This window comes from Leptonychotes weddellii, chromosome 1, assembly GCF_054177405.1.
Source record: "Leptonychotes weddellii isolate Sample4059 chromosome 1, ASM5417740v2, whole genome shotgun sequence".
NCBI lineage: Eukaryota > Metazoa > Chordata > Mammalia > Carnivora > Phocidae > Leptonychotes > Leptonychotes weddellii.
The window spans coordinates 15,058,340-15,073,603 of record NC_138369.1 but is presented as its reverse complement, the minus strand read 5'-3'; the positions used below and the strand labels follow the sequence as shown (position 1 = coordinate 15,073,603).

General features: G+C 57.7%; 1 protein-coding gene across 1 annotated transcript; it reads right to left on the bottom strand.

The window, feature by feature from the left end:
• Positions 1 to 2: 2 nt before the first annotated feature.
• Positions 3 to 13,723, bottom strand: P4HTM (prolyl 4-hydroxylase, transmembrane). The gene is made up of 9 exons (XM_006750192.3): positions 13,359 to 13,723; positions 13,072 to 13,153; positions 4,814 to 5,004; positions 3,874 to 3,970; positions 2,830 to 2,992; positions 2,098 to 2,283; positions 1,293 to 1,383; positions 963 to 1,086; positions 3 to 451 (listed from the first exon to the last, which is right to left on the bottom strand). The coding sequence occupies exons 1-9, from the start codon at positions 13,701 to 13,703 to the stop codon at positions 231 to 233; spliced, it is 1,500 nt and encodes a 499-aa protein (XP_006750255.2). The 5' UTR covers positions 13,704 to 13,723; the 3' UTR covers positions 3 to 230.
• Positions 13,724 to 15,264: the final 1,541 nt, after the last annotated feature.

Genomic DNA, 15,264 nt, shown 5'->3' with positions numbered 1-15,264 from the left:
GCTTCTCGGCCCCGCGGCTCAAAGCCGTGTAGTTTTATTTGAGGGGGCAGCATGGGTCTGTACACAATAAATAACACGAATATAGGAACTGTGCCCTAATCGCGGCTGGAGGCGGGGATGGGGCAAGACATCGGCCAGGCCTTTGGCCGGCATCTGGACAGGGGGACGGCAGGTCCCCCGACCTGGGGCGGCGGGCGGCCTGGGACTGGGGGCTGATGCCGGCACTCCCCTCAGAGCTCCACACGCGCGTCGCGGTAGGCCCGGTCCAGGGCCCACTCTGGCTGGGAGTCGGTGCCACCTTCGCGGGCCAGGCGCGCCATCTCCTGCTGGAATAGCGCCTGCCGCGCCCGGCTGGGGTCCACATTGATCCAGTTGTTGGCGATCCACTTAGTGCCGCTTGTGACCAGGCAGCCCCCGTGCAGCGAGTAGTCGTCCACGTCGCCCACCCAACCTAGGAGAGGAGGATGGTGTGAGCAAGGGAGGTGACCAGAGGGACTCCAGGCGGCGTTGACCTGAGCTTGACCTCATATAGGCCAAGGGCATGGCCAGGGTGGGCCCAGCCGTGCACACATAGGTGGCAAAATCTGGCCCCACGGACTCCATGCGGGGCTCAGCATCTCTCTCCAACTAACGCACTGACAACACTCCTGGTCTGAAACCAGCTTACTTGCTGCCAGACCTGTCCGCAGCCTGGGTTGGTGACAGACGTGTCCCAGCCCCAGTGAGCTGGAAGGCTGGAGCCTCAGGGAATCAATCACAGGGGTCAAGATAACCCAGGAGGCTACACAGGTGCAGGCCGCTGAAGTCACTGAGGATGATGTTTAGGAGGCACCAGGGGCAGAAAAACATTTGTAGGGGTGCTGGAAACATCCCTCCGGTGCGGGGGGTGGAGGGGGGTGTCTCTGGGCTGGTTAAAGGGAAGCTTCCCTCAAGGCACCCTTGGCCTGGTCACAGGCCCTCACCTTGTCCATCAGGCAGGTAGTTGTACCAGAAGACTGCTGTGCCCTGCTGGGGCTTGACACGCAGGTTCCCCTTGTCACAGTGCCTCCGAGTATCACGGAGATCAACATCATCCTGAATCAGACTCTGTGGGCAGCAGGATGGTGGGGTTTTCAAAACCCCCGCTGTATGGCCAAGAGCCAAGGCCAGGCAGCCAAAAGTGGCCAGAGGGAAACCAGTCAGAAGTGCCCAGGGGATCACTTGGGCCCATCATCCCAGGTCTGGAGGAGTATATACTATGATTGCCCAAGGCCCTGCCATCCCACCAGAGTAACAGCCTGGTTGGCCCTTACCATTTCATCGTAGGTTCTGTTGTCTGCTACAGGGAAGACAGTCTCGCCCCCACCGGTGACGTTGTTCAAATAAAACAGCACTGTCATGTAGCTGTAAGGCAGGGGGCCCGTTGAGCAGTTGTGGACACTCCCACGGGTTTACCTGTGAGCAGGATAAGCTGCCCAGGTTCCCAAGGGCCAGAATGGCAGGCCGAGATCAGTGACAACACTGCAGGTCAGTGCCAAGATGTTCCTAGCCTGTCCTTCCTCCCACAAACCCAGTCTCTTTCTGTGTATCACAATGTTTTGTGTGACCAAGATCACAGGTGCACTTGGCTAAATTATGTGGCTGGCTGGGAAAGGTAGGCTAACAGAAGCAGCACAGCCGGGCCCGGCAGAACAGCACAGAAGGGCTGGCCGGGAGTAGAAGGGGCTGACTCAGAGCAGTCACATGAAGAGAAGAGACCTGCCTCCCAGCCTGAGCAGGGGAGGGGGACACAGCTTCAAAGGGAGAAGCCGAGGCCTCCAGCAGTGGAGGAGAATCAAGATCCAGAGGAGGGGGCGCCAAAAAACCTGGAGACCCAGCCTTGCCCCTTGCCTCAGCACTCTGGGGGCAAGTGTCAGTGTCTGTGGGTACCTTAGTTTGGCCACCCCTTTCCTGCCACTTGGTAAACAAACTGGGAAGAGAGATGGGGTATCCTCAACCAGGATGGCCCAGTACTCTCCTGGCCCCATACAGGAGCCCACTGTTAGGGCAGGGCTGTGTTTATGTCCCGGGAATGCCTGGTCTGGGAGTTGAAGGCCACCCCAGGTGGGAGGTACTTGCCGGCAGGAGGTCTCGAAGGGTACAGACTCATTGGCTACCAGCTTGGTATGGGAGCAGATGGTCTCTGGGTACACAGGCCCGCTGTCCACATGGGCATGGTAGTGTCCTCCCTCTCCATACCGCACAACCTGCAGGGGCTCGCTGAGCTCCACGATTTCAGGTGACAGGCGGGTGAGGCGTAGCACCCTGGTGGGCAGCAGGCATTCAGCTGGGCAGTCCCATGCAAGGTGGCACTCTGAAGAAGCCAGACCCCAGACCTGCCACAAGCTCTGCCCCTGCCCACCTGCCCTGGAAGCCCCGAGCGCCCCCCCCACCCCCCCGCAACTGGCCCTGTAGGAGCAGGAAGGGGCTACTCATGAGCCCTTCTCCCTGGATGCCAGAGACCACACTGGGTGGGGAAGGTGAGATTTCCACTAAGTTGGGAGTGGGGATCACTCCCTCCAGGAAGGAGATTGCTTATCTAAAACCCCTGGCTGCTCAGGGGCAGGGGGTCCTGTGGATAGAGATAAGAAGTCATTTCTGTAACTCGCAAAAAACAAACATTCCAATCTATTTCTAATCCCAAATGTATATCGTTTGCCCACAATGAGGATTAATTTGCCTTTGTTAATTGCCTGTCTCTTAATGGGTCCTAATCCTGGTCTAACAAGTAGAACTTAATCTGGAGCTGGCTAATTAAGCCTGTCCTCTTGGCGAGGGCCCCACATGGCTGGCTCCTGCTGAGGGGCTCACCTCTGGCGGATGGCACGCATGATGTGGTGGGCACCTTCACCCTGGTAGAGCCACGTGTGGTGGCTGTTCCGCACCAGCTCGCTGGATGCCGCCTCGTGGCTCCTCATGTACTTGTGGAAGTCCCGAAGGTCCATGTCGGAGAACTCCTGCAGGCTCAGCACTCCTGCGCAGGGCACCCATCATCCGTGCCCCCCAAGCCCATGTGAGGAGGCCTCAGGGGCAGGCTGCAGCATCCTACCTACCCCTGGCCTCAGCCACCGGAGGACCATGTGCACCTGTCCCCCAACCTGGACGCTTAACCAACTCAGTCACTCAGACGCTCCTAAGGGAGAAACCTTCCATGGTTTGGCCTAGATTTCTCTGAGGGTGGGGAACACTCAAGGCCTGTAGGCCTGTAGGCCTGTCACCAGCTCTGTACATAGGGGCAGTAGCAGCATGATGCCCCTCCAGCCACAGGTCTTGGCCAGATCCTTCACTCTGGGTTCACCAGCCACAGGACCATTCTTCCGAGTTCTATTTCACTGTTGTACCTTCCCCATTTCGCCCAGAACTTGGGCATGTGAGTGATGACTATACCTCAATAACGCCCTGGGAATTATTACCAAAGGGGGGGGTACTTGCATGACAGCTCCCCTACCCAAACCCAAACCACCTCCAGCACTCCAGCAGTTAGCATGACTCGAGGTGGGCATGAGGAAGGCAAGCAAGATCTTAGACCAGAGAGGGCGTCTTCTGGGGAAGACCCCGTGCCTGGCTGGAAAGAGGTAGATGAAACAGGGTGAACAGCCAAGCTCAAGCTGGCCTCACCAGCCCTCTGCCAACAAGCAACTCCCCTCCTGGAGCCCAGACTGCCTGTCGAGGTCAAAAGGGCCTCCAAGAACTGCCCTCTAGACTGTCACCAAGGCGAATGGGAGGACCCAGCCTACTGCCCAGGGTGAGGGAAAGGCTGCATCCTCACTTCCTCATCTCTGGCTGCTCTAGAAGCTGGGTATACAGGGGGCAGGAGGCTCACAGGGACAGAACTGTGGCGAGGTATGAGCTCACCATCACCATCAGGGTCAGCCTTGATCGCAGAGTACATCTCCTGAATGTTCTCTGGAGTCATCCACCGTCCATTTCCCAGGCGGGTCTGGGCCAGGACCTGAAGCACAAGATGGTCCCTCAGTAGAGTGGCCCCAATGATGGAGAGCCACCAGAGCATAGACAGCCACCCAGTTCTTGCTGTAAGGGCTAAGGGTTCAGGTGATGGGGTAATGGGTGAGGACACAGGACAGAGCCTGAGGTCCCTGAGCTGAAGGGAGGGTAGGCAGAGAGAGACCCATAGGCATCTGGGGAGGTGGCCAGGAAGACAGCTGAGAGACCTGTGGGCCATAGGCATTCCTGGTCCTGTTGGGACTGTGGCCTTCATGGCCAGCACTGTCAGCTGGTTGGAGGAAGACAGGACTGTGACCCACTCAGATACTCCAGGTTAGATGGGGGAGGCCAAGTCCTGGGTGTGAACAGGGAACAGGCATCAAGGGGAGGCCTGGCCAGGGCATGACCACCAGGCTTGTCAAGAAGACCAGGCTCAGTGGGCCACTCTGTAAAGGCAAGGGACCCTACACCGTGCCAAGACCTCTGTCAGAAGCCTGGTGTGAGAGGCATATAAAAGAGAAATGCAGACTTCTGGCTACCCTCAGACCTACCATGAGTTCTGTGGGGTCCCCAGCCATGGCAGCAAGGAACCCAGACCACAGATGGCACACCACCCAGGAATTGTGATAATAAATGTCATCACCCCCAGGGGGATTCTCCTGCTACCTTCTGGGGTTCCCAAGGCAGCAAGGGGCTCTCCAGGGAAGGATAACGGGGGACCCTGGAACTGGGCATGCCCCAGCTGATCTGAGATGGCACCTAACTCTTGGGGCCAGGGCTGAGCAGGCCACCAGAAAGACAATTCTAGGCACTCCCACCCTGGGCTTACTCCAGGCCCCAGGATCCCAACCTCACGGAGCTGCAGGCGACCATCACGGTTCTGGTCCAGCAGCCGGAAGAGGTCCAGCTGGCTGACCTGCATTGTGCCCATTGCCTCCTCGTATTCTTCAGTGGGCAGAATCTGGCTGCGCTGTAACCCCTTCATCTGGGCCAGGTGGATGATGAGCCGACACTCCTCATCACTCAGGAAGCCAGGGATTTCTGCCAGAAGAGGAGGTGGGTGAGGCCAAGGACTGAGCTAGGGCACCGATTCAACCAGTGCCTTCTTCTCTGCAGAGCTCCTGGGGTACTCCTGTCCCCTGGTGGTCCCCAGGTCGGGACTTCACACACCCCTCTGCCTCTACACTGGACTCTGACCCCAGGATTGAGTTCTCCTGCATAGGTTGGCTAGCATTTGGAATGTGGGGCTTTTTTTCTTTGATGCCAAGAGCACACATTTCCCAGGGGAGCCCTGGGACGCTTGCTAGAGCTAAGCTGAGCAGGGGCTCAGCCACCTTGGGGTGGGACTGAAGGCCAGAGGGTTGACCTCCACTTCTGATTGGGTACATATTTTAAAGTGGGGTGATGGCGACTGGGTTTTGCTTTCATTTTTGCTTTTCAGGATTGTTCAAATACAAAGTGTAGAACATTCAGTGCTGTAGGCCAGTCCTTGCCCTCCAGTCTCCTGCACAAGTGGGCGCTGACCCATCTGCCCAAGACTGAGTGGCCCAGTGCTGGCACGTCCGTCAGTGGAGGTCTCTTAGGTTTTTGGCAGATGCTGAGAAGATGCCCCAGGTGTCCTTTGCTTTGGGAACAAGTGTACACTGAACGTCATGCCTCTAAGTCCGAGTAAAGGCCAGGCAGGCTTAGGGCTTGGCTCCAGTGGCTGGATGCCCCCACACCAGCTCCACAAGCAGCTTGGTCAAGCTGGAAAGTGAGTCTCACACCTGGGGAGCTCACATCCCAATGGCCCCAGGCACTCATAGACAGGAGCGGGGGCCCTGCTTCCTTCCCTCCTTCCTGGGAGAGAGGACTTCGTTAGATGGGGACCAAGAGGCCCACAGAGGAACTGACTGGAGGCAGGGCCCCACTGCGACAGTGACCCCTCAGAACTGCAGAGCTGTCTACCACCTCTCTGGGTTATACTCCCAGCGTTAAGGTCCAGGCATTGCCAAGAGGAAGGAAAATGGCTGCTCAGAGCCAGGGCTGGAAAGGTTTCTAGTGGTTATCACAGCAGATCACACTAAGGTGGCACAGATTCTGTGTCCTGTCCTCATCGGCTCCTTAATCCCTACACTCACCCTAGAAAGCCGGGCCCTCTCAATTTGCCTTTCTTATCCATGACGCATGGCAGGCACAGAGACGTGAGCGACTTGCCCAGGGCCTCCGGGGCTGTTGTATTCCAGAGTCCATGCTCAAGACCACATTCAGCTTCCCTGGATAGATGACCCAGATGTGATGACACTGAGGGTAGGATAAAGGCCCCCACCCAGGCCTGCTTGACCCCCAACCCAGCAAACCCAGAAAGGGTGTGAGCCATCCACTGTGGGGGGAGGGGGGGTGCAGCTCTGGACAATGGGTTAGACCAAACTGCTAATCAACAGTCACCTCCTGGTAGCTTAAAAAAAACAAACAAACAAGAAAAGTAAACCAGAAAAAGAAAAAACACAGGCCCAGGTTTCTTCAGTTTATTAAGTGCTGGTAATCCGCAGGCCCAAAGATGCCGCCAACCTCTACAGGCCCCTGCAGTGTGCTAATCAAATGCAAATGGCCCAGGCTAGCACACTGGGGCCTAACCAGATGGGTCCCCGCGCCTGGGACCTGCACAAACACTGGCTCCTGGGGTGTGGGTACAGACCTATATAGGCCTCAGCCTCAGCCCATTAAGACCAAGGCAGACAAAGCAGGTGATGGACCAGGGGCTGTGGCTGTTAGCGGTGCTGGTGGTGCTGCTGGGGGGCAGTGGGGCAGGGCCCCCCCGGGGCCCCACACGGTGCATGCCCATTCCCCAAGCCATGGCCCTGTGCCACGACATTGGCTACACAGAGATGCGGCTGCCCAACTTGCTGGATCATGATACAGCGGCCGAGGCTCTCCAGCAGTCAGTCAGCTGGCTGCCCCTGCTGGCCAGGGAGTGCCACCCTGATGCCCGCCTCTTCCTCTGCTCCCTCTTTGCCCCTGTGTGCCTCGACAGGTAGGGCAGGGGCTCCTAGGTGAGGAGGGGAGGGGGTGGCCTTTCCTCTGCCAAGGCCTGTTCACTAACCATTGCCGTGTGTGTACCTCTCGGTGCTGAGGGCCGACAGAGGTGGGGAGGGAAATGAAGGATTGTCCTGTCAGGGTGTTCCTGGCCCAGGGGAGCAGGTGCCCATGGGACAGAGGAGACATAAGCAGGGGACCATCAATGGTGAGCATTGTTGGCATCAAGGGCTCTTGAATGTCAAGGTATGGCAAATGGGTAGGCTGCTTTGGGCTGGGGGGCTGGAAGCCCCTCTCCAGTGAGGTGTGGAAATGTCTGCCCAAGGGATCCTGGCGAGAGATGGAGCTCATCCGAGGGCCTTTTCTCTGAGCCCAGAGATTGCAAGGCTGATTCCTCTTCTCCAGCCTAACCTACCCCGGGAACAACAGCTCCTTCAGTTCCTCCTTTGCAGAGTGAGGGACTGTCCCAGAGCCTCAGGGTGACCATGCCAGTGGCACCAAGAATGGGCTCTTTCAGAATCCAGTGATCGGGCCTCTGCTCTTTGCCAACCCCAGCCCTGGCCAGAAACTGCAGTCTCCCACAGGCCTTTCAGGACAAGAGGGAGGGCTCTGCTTTCTCCCTCCAAGATGGGGAGTGAAGGCCCAGAGCGCAGGGCGCTTCACATACACCCCTCTCCAGGGCACTGGACGTTCGCCCAAGCTGGAGGGGGAGGTGCGCTGGGAAGCCGGAAAGCAGCCCGGGCCACGCGAGGACGGTGGGGGCTGTAAGACCGAAGCGCTGGGCTGGAGGCAAGCCGGGCTGAGAGCTGTTGCTAGGTGACCAGGTGTCGTTGCCCAGCAACCGCGGAGTCCCAGGCTGCGCCTCTGTACTGGGAGCTGCGGGGGGCGCAGGGTGGGGGGAGGAGCGGGAAGGAGGGAGGGGAGCCCAACCCGGAGTCCAGGAAGCCCGGTCCTGAGAGCCCTGTCGCCCCGATCCTTCCATCCTCCCCGCCCCCCACCTCCGCAGGGTCATCTACCCGTGCCGCAGCCTGTGTGAGGCCGTGCAGGCCAGCTGTGCGCCCATCATGGCCTGCTACGGCTACCCCTGGCCGGCCATCCTGCACTGCGGCCGCTTCCCCGCCGGCCACGGGCTCTGCGTCGCGGCTCTCTCCAACGGCTCCCGCCTGGGCCGCCCACGTGAGTCCCCGCAAGGCTCCCAGGCCCGGCCCACCGGCAGCTCCCCACCCTACCAAGCCACTGCCCGCAGGGCCCGGCACACGGGTCTCTCTGGTAGGGGAGACAAGGGAGCGGCCACAGCAGCGGGTCTCAGAAAGGGTGAAGAACCGGGGACCAGCGGGAGGGCCCCCCTCCCCCGCGCTGGCGGCCCCTCCCCCACTGGCTCCCGGCGGAGCCTCACTCGGCCCCTCCCCTCCAGTGCCACAGGCCAGCTGCAGGGACTGTGAGTTGCAGGACGCCCGCTCGTCCAAGGAGGTCCTGGACGCGCTCTGTGCCAGCGACTTTGGTGAGCCCCTAGCGTCCAGCACCCCTTACACCCACCTCACAAGTGCCTCCATCCCAGCTCCCAGCTCGGTGTAAGAAAAATGAAAGAGGGAACACTCAAATGCTATATACCTGGTTAGAGCCACAAAATAAATGCCTTTAATAAGCGTGGCATTGCTAAAACAACACACCTAACAAATCTGCCTAGGAGGGTGGCAGCCAGGACTTCAGCCCTTCTCTAGGACCCCGATTAAGAGCAGGGCATCAAAGAGGGTGTGGTTCAGCAGGTGGAGGGGATGGGGTTACTCCTCGAGGCCCTGCGCATCACCCCACTCCTCTGATCCCATTCAGCAGTGAAGGTTAGGCTCTCCCGATGCAACGGGTCATCCTTTGGTCTCTCAGACTGCCACCTGGACTCCCGGCTAGAGGTGCTGAAGGCGGGCCCACTGCCTGCCGTGGAACTGGCCCCTACTCTGCGTCGCTGGCTGCAGCTGGATGCCACGTGCGTGCACAACCTCTTGCGAGGAAGGCATGCTGGGACCTACGTGCTAAGTGGGGAGGTGCAGGGCCCCCGGCTGCTGGTAACCACGGCCTATGTTTGGAGCCAAGGCCACCGACATCTGCAGCTGGCTGTGCGCAGGTGGCACCATCACCAATGCCCAGAATAGGGGTTAATACAGGCAGGGAGAGCCCGTGCCGCCCTGGACATACATAAAACCCTCTATCTGCTGCCCTTCATGGATATTTGCAGACCAGAATCCAGAGAAACCCCAGGAAGGGCCCAAGCAGGGCAGAAGCCCACTTCTGTGGTCACAGCTAAGGGGCCCCTTCCTGAACTACAGTGCTCTGCCCAGACACGAAGGAGACTGGGTCCCTGGCAGGGGAGTGTGTGCTGGGTAGGCAAGACCACCTTTCTGTCCTTCTGTCCTTCCCAGGCCTGGGATGACAGCCTGGCTAATGCCCACAAGCCCTAGCAGCCCAAGCTGTCTCAGGGCAGGTGCAAAGCCTCAGGCTATGCTCATCCTGGGCGGGGTGCTGCTTGTCAAGCCCCACAGACTCAGTTTTATCTGCCTGACCTTTACTGAGCCCACAGTTCCACCAAGCTGCAGGCCCATGGAAGAGCAAAGGGAGTGGGGAGAAATCCATACAGAAAACTGCATTGAGCTGCTTACAAACCTCATCTTATATACACACACACAGTTTTTTCCCTATTTCTGGGCCTCCAGTGTTTGTCAAGAATACAGTCGTCTTAAATAACTGCCTAATTATTTTCTTGAGCTGACTTGGAAATCCTATGATAAAGCAGTCATGGTTTTAAGATAAATTATTTTGTGTATTGGTGTCAGTTACTCATTGACCTTAAACAGCTACAAAAATGGGCCAAAACTCTTGTTGGCCTTCTGGAAGCGCCCCCTGTGGCTCTTGAAGGGAATGCCAAATCAGGGGGCCAGGGTGGTGGGGGTCACTCTTGAGCAAGCAGACAGGTGCTGGTCTGGCTGAGTGCCCAGTAAATCCCTCCAGCCAGCCAGTAATGACCAGCAGTGGACACGACTCCGGCTGCTGACTACACTGCCAGCACAAATCAGGCCTCTCCCGCATGCAGCTCACCTTTAGGGGCAGAGGTACAGATGACAAATAGAGAAGATAGTCTCCAGTGATGCTAAGTGCCGAGAAGAAAACCAAGCAGGCTGATGCAAGGGTGTCTGGGAACCTCTTAAGACCAGTTTGAGGTCAAGAGAGGTCTCTGAGGAGGGGATGTGTGCGCAGAGGCCCAATGGAGAGGAAGGCACCCTCTGTGGGAAGAGCCAGGTCTGAGCTTTCTGGTGGAGGGCACAGCACGTACAAAGGCCCCAAGGCAGCATGAGCTTGGGGACAGCAGGGAGTGAGGAAGGGGCAGCAGGAGATGAGGGCACCACCAAATGACACTGAGAGGTGAAGTGGGGATCTTGGAGACTTTTAAGGAAGGGGGTGGTAAGATTGATCTGTTTAGACACAGAATGGGGGTAGGGTGGGATGGAAGGAGAGGGGAGCCGTGAAAGGCAGCAATGTCCCCAGAGAAATGATAATGACTCAAAACTGGAACACCTCCCTTCTGAACTGAACAGGACAAAGTCCTCAGCTGACTTCTGATGGTCCAAATCCTTGTGAAATGCCTACCACAGTCAAGTAGGTATTATGCCAAGAACTCAGAGTGGGACCTTGGTGGCCTAGGTCCCACTTGCCCCAGGTCTCTAGGGACAAAGGTGGGAAACAGGAAAATGTTTCCCAAAGAGAGAGACTGGAGGTTGCACGAGGTCTTCCCCAGGAAGTGGTGGGGCTCCCTCCCCTGGAGATGGGGGCACTCTGGGGTAGAACCCAATCCCCTTGCCCCAGCTTACATCCTGAACACCCACCCCTCAAGCCCTGGCATCTTGGGTCCCTGAGGCTGGGAGGGTCACAGGTTTGGAGCCAAGAGCAGCAAGGCAGAGGTGGTAGAGCCCACAGCAGGCCCATTCTCCTTGGGCCCTCCTGCCTTTTTGGGGTGACAGTAGATGAATAAACGGGCAGGTACAGAAGACAGACACTGCTTCTTCTTGAGGTAAGGCTTCCTTCTTTGGATCCATCCAACACCATAGCATTCAGTAACTGCCCCCCCTCTGACATCCTCTCCCCTGTGCTTTCCCTGCCTCACAAGGGGACTTCCTATAATCACTGATCTCTTCTTCATATGGCTCACCTCGTTTCACCAAGGAGCAAGCCCTAGGACTTCCTGGGTAAAACCTGGGACACCGTCCACCAGCAGACTCAAAGTCAATGTAAGAGTTGGGAGAAAATGGGGGCCACAGCTGGAGGTTCTTGCTGCAGCTGGAGCCGTCCAATTCTCCCAGCCATGCCCTTCGTAATTTGCGGATACACAGACCCATCTGATGGCTTAACCAGAACCAGTTTACCTTGCATCAGATTTCTCCTGCTTCCTACATTTATGGGGTTTGGGTTTCTCATTCTCTGCATTGTAGGACTTTGATGCAACAGCTGCATGTTAGGGGGTGAGGGGTACAGTTATGGGTTCATTTAACCTGACATACATCTGAATTAAGTGCATACAGGTCCCAAGAAGGCTGAGAACACAACCCCTTCAGACATGTCTGTTCATGTCAGTGTGGCAGCAGAGGGGTGAGTGTTGTTCCCTTTGCCTGGATCACCCTTTCTTGACAGCCACCTGGCTTGATCCCATAGCTCCGAGGTCTTTGCTCAAATATCTTTCACAGGGAGGCCTATCTTGGTCACCCTATTAAGAGTTTCAACCCCAGTTGAAATTCTGCCTTATCTGTCTGCAATCATTTATCACCATCTGACATGCCATATGTATTTGTTTATTGTCTGTCTCCTTATTTGAATGTCAGCTTTAGGTGTGTCTGTATTATTGTTTTTTGGTTTGTTTGTTTTTTCCTATTTTGTTCAGTGCTATGTTCCCAGCACTTAAAATAGCGCTTGGCACAGACTCCAACCTTATGCAGTAGTAATAATAATAGTAACAATAGCCTTTTAGGGTCCCTCCCACAACAGGATCGACATAACTTATTTCCCCTTAGACTGTATGCATATGAAATTGTTCTCATAGGTCTAGGCATAATTCTCAACCAGGGTCCTCTGCCCCAGGGGTAATGGCATGTGCTCAAATGCTCTGCTTTGGTCCCTAGCCCCCTCCTTAAAGCCCCTAACCCACATCATCCCCCAGCAGGCAGGAACAGCCCCAGGTCTGCAGGTAAGTGTATCACTGGGACTGGGTACCCAGGGCTGGGTGGGAAAACCTATCCTGGGCAAGGTCATGAGTCTGGCCACCTTGCTGGCACTGGTGGTCTTTGAAGGACTTCAAGAGTCTTCTCAGCTAGCATGTTGGCTATAGAGTACATGCTCTAGAGGCAGGCTGCCTGGTTTCTAATCCTAGCTTCGCCCCTGAACTAGCTGTATGAGTCTGGCCAACCAACCCCAGCTCCCGGCGTCTCACTTTCCCACCCAGTAACCTGAGGGTGGGATCCACACCCACCTCACAGAGGGGTTGTAAGAATTAATTGAAACTATCACATGAAGCCTAGCACATAACCAGAGCTCAGAAAATGTGAGCTTATGATGCTGATTCCAAATGAGGTCACACTGGAAGGTTTTGCCTACTTATGGCAGAACACAACTCCATCCTAAGAGCCCTCATCAGACCACAGGGTCCACGTTGGGAGTGAGATTCCTCCTCGGAGGCCCTGAGATCAGCTAGGACCTGGTTATCAGTCTTTCCCACCCTCCCCCAATTCTAGAATGTGACAGAATTAATGATGGCAGGAAGTGTCCAAAGATGGTTTCAGTGAAGTGTTTAGACAATCGCCTCAGGGTCACATTGCCCAGCCCTGTAATGGAAGGATCAGCTGCAGAGTAGGGGTCAGAGAGGGGAGTGTGGAAAGGTCACCCGGTGACCCTATTATAGAGGTGGGGGTTGGTACTTCACTGTGGGAAACCTTTGGGTGATAAGAGCTACTTTGAAGCAGCCATTTTCAAAACAGAAGTCACGTGCCCAAAACGAGCCTCCAGGCGCCCCCCAAACCGCAGCCCCTGGCCCTTCCCAAGAGCGTCCAGCTGACTTACCAAAGAGCAGCGGCTTGAGGCTGAGGGTTCGGATGAAGTGATCCCTGTCGGCGACCAGCTGGACCTTCCGCTCGTGCCCCACCTAAGGGAAAGGGGCACTGCGGGCAGCTCGGGCCCCAGGCCGCGCCACCCAAGGAGGGTACAGGCACCCGGGCCCCGAGCGCGACGAGCGGGAGGGGCGCGCGGGGCAGACGACGCAGGGAGCAGCGTGGAGGTCGTGGGCTGCGCGGCGGCCGTCACGGGTTCGCCGTGCAGGGCCTGGAGCGCGGCGAGACGGGAGTCCTCACCTTGATGCCCTCGAGCCGGGTGAGGGGACCCAGGGTCGGCGCGGGCCCGGGGCCCTGGGCGCGGCGCTGGGGCCCGGGGTCGCTGCTCTCGTCGCCGTTGCTGTAGTGCACGAAGAGCAGCAGCGCCAGCACGTTGCCCAGGTACAGGTGCACGAACACCATCAGCACCAGGAAGTAGGCGCGCGAGCAGATGCCACGGGGCTTGCACAGCGGCCGGACCGGTGCGTCCTCGCAGTCGCCCAGCCCGGCCGCAGCGCGGGCCCGCTCGTGTCCAGGCGGCGCCCACTGCGGACTCGCGGCCTCCGGCCTCGGGGCCGCCGCCGCCACCGCCGCCGCCGCCGCCATGGCGCCCCGGTCGCGCGCACGCCCAGGGGAGGGGCCGCGGGGATGCCCGCGCCGCGCCGCGCCGTCGCCTGGACAACCGCCCCGGAGCCCGCGTGCGCCGCGGTCTCTAGGAGACCGTGCCTGGGGATGCTGCACCCGCGGGAGCCGCCCGCGCCAGCCCCTGCGCGGCGCTTGGTCTCCCTTGCGCCCTGGACCCCGGCCCACGCTGGAATTTCTCTTCCCGGGGTGGGTTACTGTCAGGAGGAGATGCACAGTCCCCAGGGCAGAAGCCGACCCTCGCCCCCACCGCAATGCAGAGGCGCACAAGAGCGGCACCATTAAAGAAAACCCCATTAGTAGTTTCTCCGTCCCCTGGTTAAGATGCGCTTCTCTCTTCACTCCCGGGAGTGGGGTGATAGCGACGAAGCCGTGCCAAAAGATGACTCAATAATGCGGCGGTTTGGGGGCGCCGCGGAGGCCGACGACTGCGCATGTGATGGTGTAGGACCCACAGCTTTCGGCACTGTCGTTCGCCAGCTTAGAAGGCCAAGAATGCCTTGGGGTTCTGCTCTGAGGTCGGTGGACCTCACAGGGAGGCCTATAGGAGTCAGGCCTTGGGAAGAAGCTGCCTGATGTTCAAGGTCGCATACGTGCGTAGACAGACGTGGATCCAGACGTGGGATCCAGTCTGTAGTGGTCAGAGAGGGCTTCCTGGAGGAGCCCTGGCACCAGGAAGCTCAAACCCCTAACAACAACCTGCAGGAACAAGCAGGTATTCAGGTGCTCTGGTGCACAGAAACATTTCTTGTCTCAAAGCTGGCACAGGGAAAGAGGGAGAAAGGCACTTTTCTGTGAGAAAGGGACTTTTCTGTAATTGAGACACCATTGCCTCCGAGGAAAAGTAGACAAGATTGGGCGCATTCAGGATGGTGTGGCTGTAGTCTCCTCAGAGGAAAGAAACTCAGATCATCACCAGGTATGGAGGTAGGAGGACATACCAGTGGCCAAAGCCTGGGCATTTTCATGCTCCCTGCTCTTCTAGGGCTGGATTATCCTCAGGCAGAGATGCACAGGCCCCAGGGCAGAAGCCGACCCCTCCAGGTGGACAGGCAGACAAGAGCAGCGCCACTGAGTCAGGTCTCACTAGTGGTTTTCCCTTTACCCTGTGAACAAGCCCCTCTCCCACCTGTTTTCTTCCAGAAAAGTGGAGTCTGCATTTTCTGGTCTCCCCAGAGCAGGCCAGGGGCTCCAAATATAGGCCCACCTCCTTCTCTCAGAGATTCTACGCACAATGGCAGGTTTCACCAATGCCCAAGCACATGGGTGCATCCACTCATCCAGCCACCCTCAGGGACAATCTTGTCAATCTCCTTAGGATACGACAGAGAAACACTGCCCAACCAAAGGAGACATTCTGGACCTGTCTAATGGGGAGGAGGGGGAGGTGGTAATGGGAATTGTTATGGTTCAGCCGAAGTTGGGATGCTGACCAAACACCACCAGTGGTCCAGCATTGTTTCAGATGGAGTGGGGACAGACAGCTCTGCAGGTAACCAGGCGAGCCTGGACTCCCTGTGCGTGG

Excerpts from the sequence above, each read along its gene's own strand:
- P4HTM (XM_006750192.3), bottom strand. The coding sequence starts at position 13,703 with ATGGCGGCGGCGGCGGCGGTGGCGGCGGCGGCCCCGAGGCCGGAGGCC. Across the intron at positions 2,993-3,873 it reads GGCTGACCCTGATGGTGATG|GAGTGCTGAGCCTGCAGGAG; the intron begins GTGAGCTCATAC and ends TGCCCTGCGCAG. Across the intron at positions 2,284-2,829 it reads ATGCGTGCCATCCGCCAGAG|GGTGCTACGCCTCACCCGCC; the intron begins GTGAGCCCCTCA and ends GCTGCCCACCAG.